General features: G+C 43.8%; 1 protein-coding gene across 3 annotated transcripts; it reads left to right on the plus strand.

Moving 5' to 3' along the window:
• The first annotated feature begins 327 nt into the window (after positions 1-327).
• On the plus strand, positions 328-14,791 carry ZBTB21 (zinc finger and BTB domain containing 21). 3 transcript variants are annotated; one of them, XM_080918805.1, is made up of 4 exons: positions 4,866-5,010; positions 5,883-6,025; positions 9,749-11,348; positions 11,949-14,791. In XM_080918805.1, the coding sequence occupies exons 2-4, from the start codon at positions 5,954-5,956 to the stop codon at positions 12,935-12,937; spliced, it is 2,661 nt and encodes an 886-aa protein (XP_080774931.1). In that variant the 5' UTR covers positions 4,866-5,010; positions 5,883-5,953; the 3' UTR covers positions 12,938-14,791. The 3 variants fall into 3 exon arrangements, with proteins under 3 accessions (XP_080774930.1, XP_080774931.1, XP_080774929.1); XM_080918803.1 differs by having other exon boundaries at positions 9,749-14,791; XM_080918804.1 differs by lacking the exons at positions 4,866-5,010; positions 5,883-6,025 and adding an exon at positions 328-417 and having other exon boundaries at positions 9,749-14,791.
• The last annotated feature ends 617 nt before the right edge of the window (positions 14,792-15,408 follow it).

Genomic DNA, 15,408 nt, shown 5'->3' on the forward strand with positions numbered 1-15,408 from the left:
GAATAAGGGGAACCTGGGGGCCCAACTTGTTCATTGTGGCTTTCTCCAAGAGGAAGAAGGGGAGACGAGCTATTTTCCTATAGCTCCACATTCAGGAGCTTCCCGTGACTACATACTTACCCTCGGGGCGTCCTTGCGCTCCACTACTCGTGACAGCGCCTCACCAAAGAGGCACCCACGCGTGGCACCCAACGCGGCCGCGCTCCCGCAGGCCCACCCCCGGCCCGCCCCCAGCCACCCGGCACCCAATCCCTGCGCCACGCACGTGACGAGCGCTGCCTGCGATGACCTCATCCCTGGTGTGGGATGACGTCAAATTCAAGATGGATGGAATCACAGCGGCAGCGGAGGCTGCGGGTTGCGCGAGCCGAGTGTGAGCGGAAAGGGGCTTGGCGCCTGCCCCAGGGCTGAAGAGCGGTGAGTAACCGTCACGCTCCGCGCCCTAGGAGGACGTCGGGCCCTGTCGGGGGCTACGGCCTCTCCGCAAAACGCGGCCTTTCCTGACGTAACTCTGAGGTGATTTCTCTCCTTTTTTCCTCCACCAGTGGGTTGCGGGCGTCGGGCCCTATTACGCGTGCGCGGGGCCGCGGTCCTCATCGAGCATGCCCAGACTCCCACGTAGCCGAGTGTGTCCTTGCACTGCGCATGCTCTCTGCCGGCATTTGGCTTTACCCTCGCTTCTACGCATGCTCAGCCTCCAGGCCGCTGAGCTACTCACCCTGGCCCGGGCGGCCTGATTAACCGCGGTGTGGGTCCCGGGCGCTGGCCACAGCAGAGCCGTTGAGACGCGGCTGCGGGAAGGGCGCGCTCTCTAGGTCCGGTGGCGCGCGCTTGCGCGGGGCCGGGAAACTGGCGGGTGGTGGCGGCACCCACACCTGCCGCGGCTGGAGTGTGACAGACTGGCAGCTTCCGCGGTCACCTCCTTAGCTAGTGCAGACTCTATCGTACACCCCATCCCCACCCTCGGGGCCGAGACTTTTCTTAGGAGAAAGACCCTCCTCCGGGGACGTAGCACGGAGAACCTCCCTGCTGCTCACATCTTGGCCGGGTCTCCCCATCTCCCAGGCTTGGTTATTTAGTGCACCTTTGCGTGCCCCTCTGCAGAGACTGCACCTTGTAATTAAATAACCATGTACATGTATGTTCCTGAGGCTCTGGGTTCTGGAAAACCCGCACACTGCAGCACGTGTACAGAGAGCCTTAAACAGAACTCTGTAAGGTTGCCCGACACAGGGGTGGTGTTGGGGGACCCTGAGCAGCCCTTTGAAGCTTGGAATTTTTGAGTGGTGCATGAACTCCAGTCGCTTCTACATCCTTGGACATCTGTGTTACAGCATAGGCTGGTGATTGTTCATCAGCATGACCCTGAGTCATAAGTTCCTGGGTTTGTTTCATGGTCCTCCCGCCTTGTTTCAGAGGGCGAAAGTAGGTTAATTCATGTTAGTGTTTCCACTGAAAACCCTCCTCCTCCACTTCTGGTGATTAATCATTACTCCTAAACTTACCCCTAAATATTGACGTTAAAGTAAAAATTTGGCTTACATAAAAATGATATATTCAGCCTGTGCACTTAAAATAGCATAGCATTTTTATTTAGTATTTATTGAAAGTATAGAGTGTCATTCTTAGGAAATAGAAATTGTCAATACAAACTCTCCCTTGAGGAATTGACAGTATTATGTAGTGGAGAATATTAGGTATGAAAACAGTAAAAGCAACAAAAGAGTTAGTATAGAGGTCTCTAGACAAGGGAGATAACTGAGAAGCCGTTTTAGTTGTCCTAGTACTAGGGCTGATAGAGGGCTTGATTTACAGGTATCAGAGATTGGCCAAAGGGCAAAGGAATAGTAATTTCTGCCAGAGGAGATGTGGCTGGCATTACCCAACCTAAGAAGGTGATGATTAAAGACAAGCAGGTGTGAGAGTGGATCACAAGTGCCATGTAGGACATGTGAGTTTATTGAGATGGATCTGTTCAGAAGGAAGGGACTGGATCTTGAAAAAGTTTGAGCAGAGATACAAATGGAGTCAGTTCAATTGTTAATACAGCCACAAAAGCTCAGGAAAGACTGAGAAGACCCCCCCCCCCACATGCTGGGTTCTACATGGAGAGATAAAAGTGAACAAGTTCAATCCTCAAGCCTAGTGAACTTTCTTTACATGGTAGACACCTGCCAAGTTCTATGCTAGAAATTTACAAGTGAAAACAAGGGCTTTTTGAGGGAGCATATGGGATCTTCTGAGGGATCTACATACAAAAATGGATACATTGAAACCACCATGGTTATTGAAGAGGGATGAAGTATTGCTGTTGGCAAGTTACAAAAGCCTTATAGTTCCATTTGAATCCTTCTATACAAAGTGGCCAAGTAAAGGAGAGATAAAAGATACTTTTGGCTTTCAGAAATTGGAAATGCAGATTTGTGGGTTAGATGGTAAGGAGTACCACTATCTTAGTTTGGGTTTTATTACTGTAAAGAAATACCATGACCAAAGCAACTTTTATAAAGGGAAACATTTAATTGGGGCTGGCTTTTAGTTTCAGAGGTTTAGTTTATTATAATCATGGTGGGAAACATAGAAGCATTCAGGCATCCATGGTGCTGAAGGAGGATCTGGAAATTCAACATCTTGATCTGAAGTCAGTAGAAGGGAACTGTGTTCACACCGGGCATAGCTAGAACATAGGAGACCTCATTGCCTCCACAGTGACACACTTACTTCAAGAAAGCCCACCTATTCCAACAAGGCCATATTTCCCAATAGTGCCACTCCCTATGAGACAAGCATTCACACACATGAATACCCATTCAAACCACCCAGGTTTGGTACAGAGGTGAGTTGATATCAGAGAAGTCTTATATGCTAATCTGTAGTTTGGGTTTTTCTAGGAAATAATTTAGGGAAAAAAAACTATACTGTAAAACAGGTCAGAGTGGCCAGCTTTATTTGGAGTAAGCAATCAAAGAGCTTCATTTCTATTCCTTAATTTAATTGAAATAGAGAGTAAAAAATAATCATATATTTATTGTGTAAATCCCAATTTGGCATCATGAGAAGTGCCAAAAGTAATGTATTGGACCTTAAAGAGCTTGCAGCCCTGGTGGGACACACAGCCAGCTAGCATATGTCAGGGAGTAAACATAATGTAGTGATATGCCTGTCTTGTGTGATAACAGTTATGCCTACTGTTGGTAGTAGGCATTTGTTTTCTGCCTTATTGACAAGGGACTGAAGCCCATATTGGCCTTGAACTCATAATCTTTCTGCCTCAGTCTCCCAAGAACTGGCATTGTAGACATGTGCCACATGTATTTTGCTTACTTGTTCTAAGCTTAAGTATGTTTATGACTGTTTATTTAGTTGTCCTGCTTTAATTTAGTATACAGACCCAGTGACCTAAACAATAGAAACATATTTTTTCACAGATACAGAAGCTGGAAATTGAAGATAACAGTGGTGTTGGTAGGCCAGGTCTCTCCTGTGCCTCTTTCCCTTGGCTTGTAGATAGCTTCCTCATCTGTCCTCATAGGATCTTCCCTCCATGTTTGTCTTTGTTTGGAGACATTACTCTTTCTTTCTTTCTTTCTTTTTTTCTTTCTTTTTCTTTCTTTTCTTTTCTTTCTTTCTTTCTTTTCTTTTTTTTTTTTTTTTGATTAAAGCACATTTTAACTTAATTAGCTGTGTCTTAAAGACCTCAGCTCCAAATATGATTCCTTTTTAAGGTACAGAAGTTAGGACTTCTACAAACAAACTAGGATGTTGTCTGTGAGTGTTTAGCTCTAAAGGATTCCTAAAGGATTAGAACTTAAGCTGTGCTGCAAATGTAGTTTGGCAAAATATGGATGGTTCAGGTTGAGTAGTGGAGTAGGTCAGATGGGCAGGTTGTGTCTAAGGAACAGAAACAGAAAAAAGCCACAGTAGGTAACTAAAGAATTATAAGAGTAGTTTTAATACAGGAGTCTATAGAGGCTTAAAGCTTCTGTTTTTGTATTTTAGCCTGTTCTGTTTTTAAAGAAGATAGTCAGGACTATAACTTCAGTATTACATCAAGGTGATTCCTGAGCTCTGCTCCCTCTGCACTGCTGGGAACTACACCAGCTATTACATTTTTGTCTCTATGAAGACATTTAACACATTGAAATTGACTTTTGGGGTTTCCTTATCTTGACAATGGGGCTTTGTCCTGAGTATCCTGGTGTAAAGAATGTAATTAATACCCCTCAGATATATTTAACCATGACTTGCATTTGGAGAGGGCCAGTGAGCAAGCTGCATTCATGGAAGATAATGTATGTTGGGGCACTAATTGAAACCTTGCTTGAGGAATCTGGCATATGCAAGACAAACATGAAAGACAGTACATGAGCAAACAGTATGCAGAAATAAGTCAGAACAGAAACTAACTGGTTGAAAGGGGGATTTATTGTAAAATAAAAAAAATATATGATCACTCTTGAGGTTTGAGGAAAAGCTTAAACAACAAAAACAGAACAACAACAAAAACCTTGGGCCAGAAGTGACAAAACCTAACCACTTACAGGAATGTATGAGTTAGGCACTAGAGCATTGAACTCTCAGACCACACTGAGATCAGTCATTTGGCCTTTGTCTTCTCATGAACTAGTCTAGTGAGAAACTTTCTAGTTGGCCTGGCTTTGGGTGTACGCCTACAACTATCAGGTTGCTCTTGCTAGGCAAGAGTATTCTTCCAGACCAGTGCAGAGGGTCTCTGCAGAAGAAGCAATGGCTGCTGGGTGACCAGAACAGACCAACAAAGGCTGCTTGTATGCAGCATAACTAAGAGATTAAACTGTGTTAAAGTGGAGCCATCTTCCTGGCTGAGGCTGACAATCTGCGCTTGAATCAAATTTGAACTAGAGAGAGGGAGGCTGAAATGTGTTGAAATGGAGTACAATAACCTGACACCGTGAAGGATTCCCTTAAGCTTGTCTAGCTTTGAAACCAGAGGCACTTTAGATAATTCTGGGATGTCTGCAATATTACCAGGTGAGTAATTATAACACTGAAGCTCAGCCAACTTCCTGTCACCATGTAGTAAAATCAGGTGGAGAGAGAGAGAGAGCTTGAGGATGAGGTGTGTGTGTGTGTGTGTGTAGTTAAATGTTGAAGAATGCTTACATAAACCTAACATGACCCTGGAGCTAGAGGGATGCATTCTTCAACATTGCAAAGAGGCAGTATCCCCAGAGCTTAGCCTTAGGTTAGTAAAGGGATATTTCCCACAGAACTATTAGTGTACACTTTTGGACTAGTCCCAGAGCCTAGCTCTTATAATTATCTTTTGCTATGGCACCAGTCTCTTAAATTGAAATGGGGAGATCATTTTGAATCCTTTCATCTACTTCTCACCTTCCCCTTCATAGTATCCTATTGAGTTTCTGACTGTGTGCTTCCCTTTCGTAGGCATCTCTCTCCAGAATATTCTATGCCAAAATTGCCCACCTTCCTTAAACTTCAAAATCCTCATTCCAAGTAACAAAAGAATGGAAATGCTTGGGTTGAATTAATTTATATTAAGATATGGTTGTCTCACCTCAGCATCTAGTGTATCATAGGTATTTGTGTAATGGCATGGAGTTATCTAATTGAGTCCAGTTGTGAGGAGCTTTAGGGTTCTTATAGGAAGTTTACATGAGGCCAGGACAAACTTAAGAAGATTTTAAGCCTGGCCATATACAATTTCTGGAAGTTCTGGGTCTTTGACTTTAACATCAATATCAAATATATCTCAAGCCTTCCCTAATTCCCACTGGTCACTCACTCATCCACCCTACCACCTCCTGACCACATTGATAACCTCCTGACTTCAGTGTTCTTCTACACTCCGTACCTTCTTTATCACATTGTTGTCTGCCCAGTCACAGGAATGTGAGGTGCAGGAGAACAGGAAGCCAGCCAACGAGCTCACCTCCCATCAACAGCACCTCTTATGATGCACAGTGTACAGCGGGCTAACAAACACTCGGGAGAGGAAGAGAGAAGAAAGATGTGTGCTTGCCAGGTGGGATTTGCTCTGCAGACTGGGCTTTTCACAAGTTGCCTTGTTTATGCCTCGTGTGATTTATACATGGTATAGGTAGAGCTAGCACTGATCAGGCAAGGAAAGTGCTGTTCAGAAAAGATGAGCAGTCCTAATAAGATTACATTCCTGATAGGTGGCAGTAGACTGAAGACTTCCCCATGGATAGCCATCTGCCATGAGCTTTTACCATCACAATTCTCTCTATGCTTCCCCTTTTGAATCTTCAGAAAACATTAAGTAGAACCATCTTAGAGAGTTTGGGAAGGTATTTGTAGGGAGATCCATGTAACAAGGAAGGCAGCCTGTTTCAGAATCTGTTTTTTTTTTTTTTTTTTTTTTTTTTTTTTGGGGGGGGGGGGCTGTCTCAGCTGCTTCTGCTCTTAATAGTCCTTTTCTTCCATAATTCACTTGCTGAGCACCTTCCAGTCTTTTCTGCCATTGTTGATTGATGAGATTTCTGCATAATGAGTCAGGTAGAGATGAGCAAGCCAGGGACAGTGATAGCTTCATGATTTGTACATGAGATTTGTTGCTGCTATAGAGTTATAGTTAATTCATGCAGGAAAATGAGTGTGCTACTCTTTAACACTCATTGAGAAAGTACACTCAGCAGCACAACTGCTGTTGTAAGGGCTGAGCAGCTGAGATGTCAAAGGGTCAGATCTGAGAAGTCAAGTCTGCAGGATTCATCTGCATTTCCCCAGCCAGTGTGCTGGATTGTCAGGCAACATTCTGCAACTCTGCTTTTTTTGTTTGTTTGTTTGATCTCTCAAGCAGTGTCTATACTTTAGTTGCTACATTCAATGAGCAGTTACACCTATTGTAATCAAACTGCAAGAATTCAAATAGTCCTTATTTGCAGGTGGACCTGGATGGGGGCCATTGTTTTCAAGTCTTCATAATTGACTTAAAGTGTAAAAGCAACCCATAAGTGAAGGTGAATTCATATCACCTAGTCTTCTCTTCAGTCTCTCTAGAAACTGTAGAAACAGGTGTCGTTCTTCTGCTTATGATCTCCAGTGTCTTCAGAGCCCTTTTATCTGTCTCAGGGTCATGACAGTTCCCAGTCTTGTTCTCTCTTGTTTGTGATGCTGCACGTACTGCCCCTGTCCCTTGTAGGTCTTCTCACCTTTTCTGCTTGTCTTTTCCCCATGCTTTGGTTCCTCGTCTGGCTACCTTTCACCTAGAGCTGGTGGCTGTCACTTGTGCTGCATCTCCTTTAACATCCATAGACATTTCTCTCTAGCTACATGATGTACATTGTCAACAGATTGTTTTGTGCTATTCCTGTGTAAGACTAAACTGCAAGAACTAGGCTGTGCTTGTCTTTTTGACATCCTCTGTGGTTAGTAGAGTTTTAGTACATTCTATGTAGATCTAAGCTTACATCTATATATTTGAGTTGTCTTGGTGTCTCAGTTTTTCCCTCAAAAGAAGAGCCTGATACAATGGTCTATAGGTGTTTGGGCAGAGATTCCAGGGAGCTCAGAAAAGGAAATAGAAAGATGTGCACAAAAGTAAGATTGATAAGTTGTCACTCACCTATAGAGAGTCAGAAATGAATCCCCTAGAAAAGGAGAATTAGGGATGCAGTCTAATTTCTCTGTCAAATCCATCTCAAAGACCATCCTTTTCCCTGTTCTGGCAGGATCTTTGGAGGTATCCTTGACTCTTCCCATTGTTCTGTAGTTATTCCATTAGAAAACGTAATGGCTCTGCCTTTACCATCAGTGTCAGTCCCATGCTACTGCTATCATGCCTGTAGAATCTTATGTCCTTTGCTTTGTCATTTGCAAAGAAGCCAGAGCTGTTACAATTAAGGCATAACTCAGGTTTCTTGCCCATGGTCCTCCAATGGCTACCTATTTCCTACAGAGTAAAAACCTCCTCACAGTTACCCAGACTTACAGACTGACTCCTGAGATGATCTTGTCCATGACTCCCTCGTCTCTTGGCTCCAGTTTTATATCACATTAGTATTTACCTCTGTTGTGTTGTCTTTTCTTTGTAATCCCCATACTCATGCCCTACTTTCTTGAGTCTTCTCAAATGTACTTCCATGACTGGATGAATGCATGGTAGGTAGGTACTGTTTGTAGGAACTGAGTGAGTGATGAAATAATCATGCCATTTGCCCCTCAGCAACACTGTGTGGAAGTTGTTACTGTCTCTGTTTGCTGTACAGGGAAAAGACTGGGGCTCAGAGTGACTGACTAGCCAAAAACACATGTGACTCTTACCTTCCAGAAAAACTGCTTTTACAACTCTACTGAATGCATCCTTGCACATAGGGATATGTCTGTCTGTAACTGAAACAGGTTTCCCAAACCCTTGCCACATTTAGTACTTTCTGACATTTTTCTCTTTTTGTGCTTTATCTGTTCTTTAATTGCTGGTTTCAAACCATTAAATTGAGTTTAAAAGACAAAAACAAAAACTACTTGACAAATGTCTGCCCAATCTTTACTTCTGGTCTGCTGTTTCCCCTGTGTCAACATCTTCAGAAATTCCAGTGCTACAGACCGCCAGTGCACAGCTGAGTCAGCCTTGTGATAGTCTAAGCTTAGTGCTTTTCTGCTGACCCCTGTAAAAGATGAGATGTTGTCTTTACACAGATGTGTGGTTCTTATAGGGAACTGGGAGTGAATGAGAAATAGAAATAGCTAGAAAGAAAAAAGAATCTCATCCAAGTCCTTATTACAAGTAAAAGGGCTGCATGTCACTGTTAAAGTAAGGCAGGCAGGAATGAAGGAAAACCTGGTGGGTGCTAGCTTCATCTTTTGTGGCAGAGCTGAAAGGCCAATGGCAGAGCCACACTTGTTTGCATCTTGCACTCTGTTCTCTCTGAAAGCATAGTCTCCAAATGACTACTAAAGGTGGACCCTGGAGAGCTGGGAGCTCTGCTGAGTATGGTTCTCAGTAGAATACATTCTAATAGTAAAAAAAAGAAAAAGGAAATCAGTGTCTGATTCTTTGTTTTTGTCTTTACCCCCCCCACCACACATACACATACATACATACAATGTGGTGCTGGTAATGAGATTCAGAGTCTTACATGTACTCTACTACTAAGCTACATCCCCAGTTCCATGAAAACACTAAAATAAAGACAGTAATATAAAACTAGGTCACAGAGAAAAGGTGCTCACATAGCAGAGCCCACACATCATGTCACCTGAAAAGCCTGCTTTTGCTTAAAGTATCAGAGACAGGGTGGTAATCTGGACCTTCTCCTTTCTTACTAAGTTAAGCCTATTTTTGCAGTCCTGACAGTTAGTAGCACATTTGTTGAGTGTTTACAATAGACACTTGTTCATCTGATCTTTACCACACCCTTGCAAGAAGATACAGTTGTTACTTTACACAGAGACCTGTGTACAGTGGCATCAGCTACAGGGTGAAGCTGGCACCACAGCCTAGAATCTAGCCCCAAAGCTCACACTTACCCACCAAGTTGCTTTCTTTCATTTTTAGATTTAAACAAAATTTCAGTGAACTTTCAGTACCCCTTAATCAGCTTTATAGCCAGGCTAAAAGTTTTGACAGTTCATACTTATTTCCTGAATAAAGTAGGTGTAACTAAGCATCAGATGGGTAAGGACCCTAAATGTTCAACTTAATTTTCAAGTGTCATTGAAAATTGATTTTGAGCAGGACTTTGATGGAATACAAATGGTGATGGCCTCACCTTCTGTCTTTTAGATAAACTGCAGGATGGAGGGACTACTGCATTACATCAACCCAGCACATGCCATCTCTCTGCTCAGTTCCCTCAATGAGGAGCGCCTCAAGGGACAGCTGTGTGACGTGCTCCTGATTGTTGGAGACCAGAAGTTCCGAGCTCATAAGAACGTCTTGGCTGCCAGCAGTGAGTACTTCCAGAGTTTATTCACGAATAAGGAGAACGAGGCACAGACTGTCTTTCAGCTGGACTTCTGTGAGCCTGATGCTTTTGACAACGTTCTGAACTACATTTATTCTTCTTCCCTTTTTGTGGAGAAGGGCAGCCTTGCTGCTGTGCAGGAGCTGGGGTATAGCCTTGGTATCTCCTTCCTGACCAACATCGTTGCCAAAGCCCCTCAGGCTCCTTTTCCAGCCTGTCCCAACAGGAAAAGAGTGCCAGTGGAAGATGATGAAACCAGCTCTCAAAAGCGAAGTGTCATTGTATGTCAGGGCAGAAGCGAAGTGCCAGGGAAAGCCAGTGGTCCAGCCATGCAGGACCTCAGCCATGCTGCCCGGGCCTCTCCCAGTGGTTCAGTCAAGACCAGCACCAGTAAGCCACATGTGGCCAAGCCGCCAGAACAGCTTCATAGTCTGTCATTAACTGAAAAGAGCTGGACAAAGGATAGTGCTGCAGTATATGCAAAGTCTCTGGAACAGCCTGGGGCTTTGGATGATCCTAATAGGGGCAGTTTGGTAAAAAGAAATACAGTCCTGCCCCCAAAGCCTTCACAGGACAGAGAGACCACAGATGATAAAAAAGGGTTGAGCAGCCAGCTTCCCAAGGGGAAAGCTATAGAGCTGGCTCTGAAGAGACCAAGGCCCCCTGTTCTGTCTCTTCATAGCTCATCAGAGACTCCATATCTCTTAAAAGAAACTAGCAAAGGAGGCGGACAGGGGGAGGATAGGAACTTGCTCTACTACTCTAAGCTAGGGCTGGTGGTCCCATCTGGTGGGCCTGTTTCTACAAACCAGAGCATTGACAGAAGTGGCCCATTAGTGAAAAGTCTCCTCAGGCGGTCACTATCTATGGACAGCCAGGTTCCTGTTTACTCCCCCTCCATAGATTTGAAGTCATCCCAGGGATTATCCACAGCGGCAAATGAGGCACCTGGCAGTGTGTTCTGTGCGATGTCTCAAAAGTCATCTTTAAAAGATTGCAGTGAAAAGAAAGCCCTGGATGACAGGCCACAAGTGCTCCAGCCTCATCGCCTCAGGTCCTTTAGTGCTTCTCAGTCGACAGACAGGGAGGAGGCCTCCCCTATGACTGAGGTACGCATTAAGACTGAGCCAAGCAGCCCACTGTCGGATCCCTCAGACATCATCCGGGTCACTGTGGGAGGAGATGCAGCAGCAGCAACAGCTACGAGAGACCTGCCCCTCAAAACAGAGGAAGACCAGAGAGATATGAGCAGACTTCCAGCAAAGAGAAGGTTCCAGACAGACAGAAGGTCACCCTTGAAGAAGGCAAAGGCAAATGAACACGGGCCTACTGTCTCAGAAGAGAACTGTGAAGAGGGCAGGAGCCCTCCTTCCCTTGACAGCAACTTCCCAGATTCTGACTTAAACAGAGAGGAGTTTGGTGAGTTGGAGGGGACGAGACCAAACAAAAAATTTAAATGCAAACATTGCCTTAAGATTTTTAGATCAACCGCGGGTCTTCACCGCCATGTTAACATGTACCATAACCCAGAGAAGCCTTACGCTTGTGATATCTGTCACAAGAGGTTTCATACCAACTTCAAAGTGTGGACACACTGTCAGACCCAACACGGCATAGTGAAGAACCCATCGCCAGCCTCTAGTTCCCATGCAGTTTTGGATGAGAAATTCCAAAGAAAGCTGATTGACATAGTGAGAGAGAGGGAGATTAAGAAGGCCCTGATCATTAAGCTGAGGCGCAGCAAGCCTGGCTTCCAGGGACAGAGTAGCTCCCCAGCACAGCAAGTCATCAAGAGGAACTTGCGCTCCCGAGCCAAAGGGGCCTACATTTGTTCCTACTGTGGCAAGGCATACCGCTTTCTCTCTCAGTTTAAGCAGCACATAAAGATGCACCCGGGAGAGAGGCCCCTCGGAGTAAGCAGAGCTGCTAAGCCAAAAGAGCGAGCTCTGGCACGCGCGGTAGAGAGCAAGGAGGTTTACCCGTGCCGCCTCTGTAATGCTAAGCTCTCTTCTCTTCTAGAGCAAGGCAACCACGAGCGCTTGTGCCGGAACGCCACCGTTTGCCCTTACTGCAGCCTCAGGTTCTTCTCCCCCGCGCTGAAGCAGGAGCATGAGGACAGGTGTGAGTACAAAAAGCTGACTTGCCTGGAGTGCATGCGTACCTTCAAGTCCTCCTTCAGCATCTGGCGGCACCAGGTAGAAGTGCATAACCAGAACAACATGGCTTCAGCAGAGAACTTCTCCCTGCCCACCCTGGACCACAACGGTGAAATGTCAGCTGCTTCCAGGCCTCAGACTGAGCCCAGCAAGGTAAACCATGTGGCCACTCCAAAAGAGGATACAGCATTTAGTGACTCTTCAGAACAAGTGAACTTCGATTCTGAGGATTCCTCCTGCCTCCCTGAAGACTTGAGTCTTTCAAAGCAACTGAAAGTCCAAGTCAAAGAGGAGCCTGTGGAGGAGGCAGAGGAGGAGGCTCCTGAGGCTAGTGCAGCTCCCAGGGAGGCCGGCCCCAGCAAGGAGGCCGGCCTATGGCCCTGTGAGAAATGCGGAAAGATGTTCACAGCACACAAGCAGCTAGAACGGCACCAGGAGCTGCTGTGTTCTGTGAAGCCCTTCATCTGCCACGTATGCCACAAAGCCTTCCGTACCAACTTCAGGCTCTGGAGTCACTTCCAGTCTCACATGTCTCAGGCTACAGAAGAGCCTGTGCAGAAAGAGTCAGAAGTGTGTCCTGTGCCCACAAACTCCCCCTCACCACCACCTCTGCCACCTCCACCACCCTTGCCCAAGATTCAGCCCCTGGAGCCCGACAGCCCCACAGGCCTGCCTGAGAACCCAACCCCAGCTACAGAGAAGCTGTTTGCACCCCAGGAGTCAGATACCCTCTTCTACCATGCCCCACCCCTTTCAGCAATCACATTTAAAAGACAGTTCATGTGCAAGCTCTGCCATAGGACATTCAAGACTGCCTTCAGTCTTTGGAGTCATGAGCAGACACACAATTAAAAGACCTACCCCTTTCATCTGTCACAAAGCAACAGGCCCTTGGCTTGTGAACTGTGTTCTAAAGCAGAATATTTGAAAAAATAATAATAATAAAGGTTGGAAATTGTTATGTTTGAAGTTTAAGTTTGGGATGACTTAATATTGGCTAGGAATGACTTCACAGCTTTATGGACCTCAGCAGCAGGGGTTTGATTTTATTACTGTGAAGTTGGGTTAATGTTGGTGATTGAGGTTTTTGGTTTTTGGTTTCTGGGTAGTGGGATACTCAGGAAGTGTTTTTTGATTATTGCAGACACCCGAGTTTGAGGTAATACTTAGCCATGTTTCTAAGGCCAAAAACATACAAGGAAGAAGGGGAGTTATTTGCAGTATTGATGCAGATTTTAGAATACTTTAGCAATAAGAAAAGACAAGCCCCGACTTTAGTAAATTATCCTGACACTTGATAAGAAAAATATTTGGTATTTTGTGGTCCTATGAAACTTTCTTTTTGTATTAAAATTGTGAGAATTTAAATCAGCAATAGTCACATTTAGATTTTTTATAAAAGAACGATCTGTCAGTCACTTCATATAATCAGTGATGGTCACGTGCTAAGGGAGGCAGAGTAATAGAAGGATGTTTGTGGGGTACTCTACAGTCAGCTGCAACAGGTTATTTGTGAAAGCTGCTGAACTCTGTGGTATGTTCTCTCTATCATAGCATGGCTTTCAACTGGCGCTTTAGAACTGACAATTTTTGTTCTGTCAACTTGAAACTCAGGTGTCATTGAGATAAGCAGTGCTAGCATGAGGTTAGCAGAGCACAGACCATCATTCTCTAGAGGCTTCAGAGATTAGAAGAAATGCCATGTTGCAGCTTCCATGTGCTTTTCAAGAACTGTACACACAACATACACATTTTCTGCCTGTCTTTTGTGAGGACTTCTATGGGATATTGGAGTGGATAGCAGTGAAAATGTCACTACCTGATATGCAAATATGTATTAAAGCACTAGCAAGGGTCCAAAATGAGTTTTTGCTACTTGATTTGGTATTTAGGGTTTGGGCTCCTCTTTTGCTTTTTCTTGTTTTGTTTTTGTTTTGTTCCATGCAGGTTGTAATTGATTCTCTCCATAGGCAGAATTCAAAGTTCAGTGAAATATTTCAAAAGACAAAGGGAAGATCACACCTGTAAAGGAAATTAGGGGGATACAAACTCCCTATTCACTTTTACTGCAAGCTGTTTCTTCACATTTTCAAGGTGTGCTCTGACAGAGAAACTGGCCCATCTACTCACCAGCATTTTACACCCAAGGTAGCAAAGGCAATCTTTATATTGAAACTTTTTTAAAATAAAGTACTAATTGACTTTGTATGTTATAGAAGCTATATGTCTTTTCACTTGAAAAAGCTATCAGAAATCCCTAAATATGTCTGCATTTCCAATTTTGTTTTTTAAGTTTAGCAAAGAAGGGAAGTAAAATTAGGTTGCAGTTACTAATTCTTGCCATCTGCTTTCTTGAACTATGCATTTTAGAGATAAACTAAAAGTGTCCACCATTTAATGAATGAAGCTAGTGCCAGACTAGGTAGCTGTCCACTGAACTCATTCCCTGTGGTGAGTGAATGGTCTCTCCTCAGAGGGTTACTTCTTTTAAGACCATCTCCCTGCATGGTCATCTCCTTCAAACCTGGAGTTGCCAGCTCAGTACCCCAAGACTTGAACCTATGCTACATTTTTGAAGATTTATAAAATAACATTGTTGCAAAAAAGACAAAAAGTATTTTTGATCTAAATACAGGCTCTGCCTATTTGTTAGGTTTTACAAATTACCAGTGTTTGTTCCCCCCCCCCCCTTTTTTTTTTTTGGTCTAGGAAGAAAACATAAGATTTCAAATAAAATTTTGAACCAAAAACATTTATAATGCAGTTGTGGTTTTTCTATTGCTTTTTATACTGTATCTTAAAAGACATCAGGCTGCAAGAATTTATTTTGATGTCAAACACTATCCTTCCATTCATGTAACTATTTTAAATGCTAAGAAACAAAGTAATAAAAACATTAATCACTTTATTTAGTAAACAATTTTTTAGAGAATGTTATCTCAGCAGGCAGATGTTTAGTGTGAAATAAATAGGTCTTTCACCATTGTAAATCTTTAGATAGTAAAGATATTCTTGTAAATGTTTTTCTGATTGTATTAATTTTTGCAAGTATAGAAAGCTCATTGTTTCTTGTAATTATTTAAGATGCCTGCTTTTTTATGCAGTTGTGGAAAGAATGTAAACTTTTAATATATTCTTTGTTAACCTATGAACTTGTTATTGTTTTCTTTATGTGGAAAGGATTGAGTACCTAAAATATGTTTTTCCCCACTCAAAGTAAGCAATGGAGCTAACATTTCCAGGTTGCAAAATCTCCCTTTAAAACTAGTTGGCATACATTTGTGGTTTTTCCAGGCTGTATGTACTCTGCTTTTCTGTTTCAG

Source organism: Micromys minutus (assembly GCF_963924665.1).
Source record: "Micromys minutus genome assembly, chromosome: 7".
Classification (NCBI taxonomy): domain Eukaryota; kingdom Metazoa; phylum Chordata; class Mammalia; order Rodentia; family Muridae; genus Micromys; species Micromys minutus.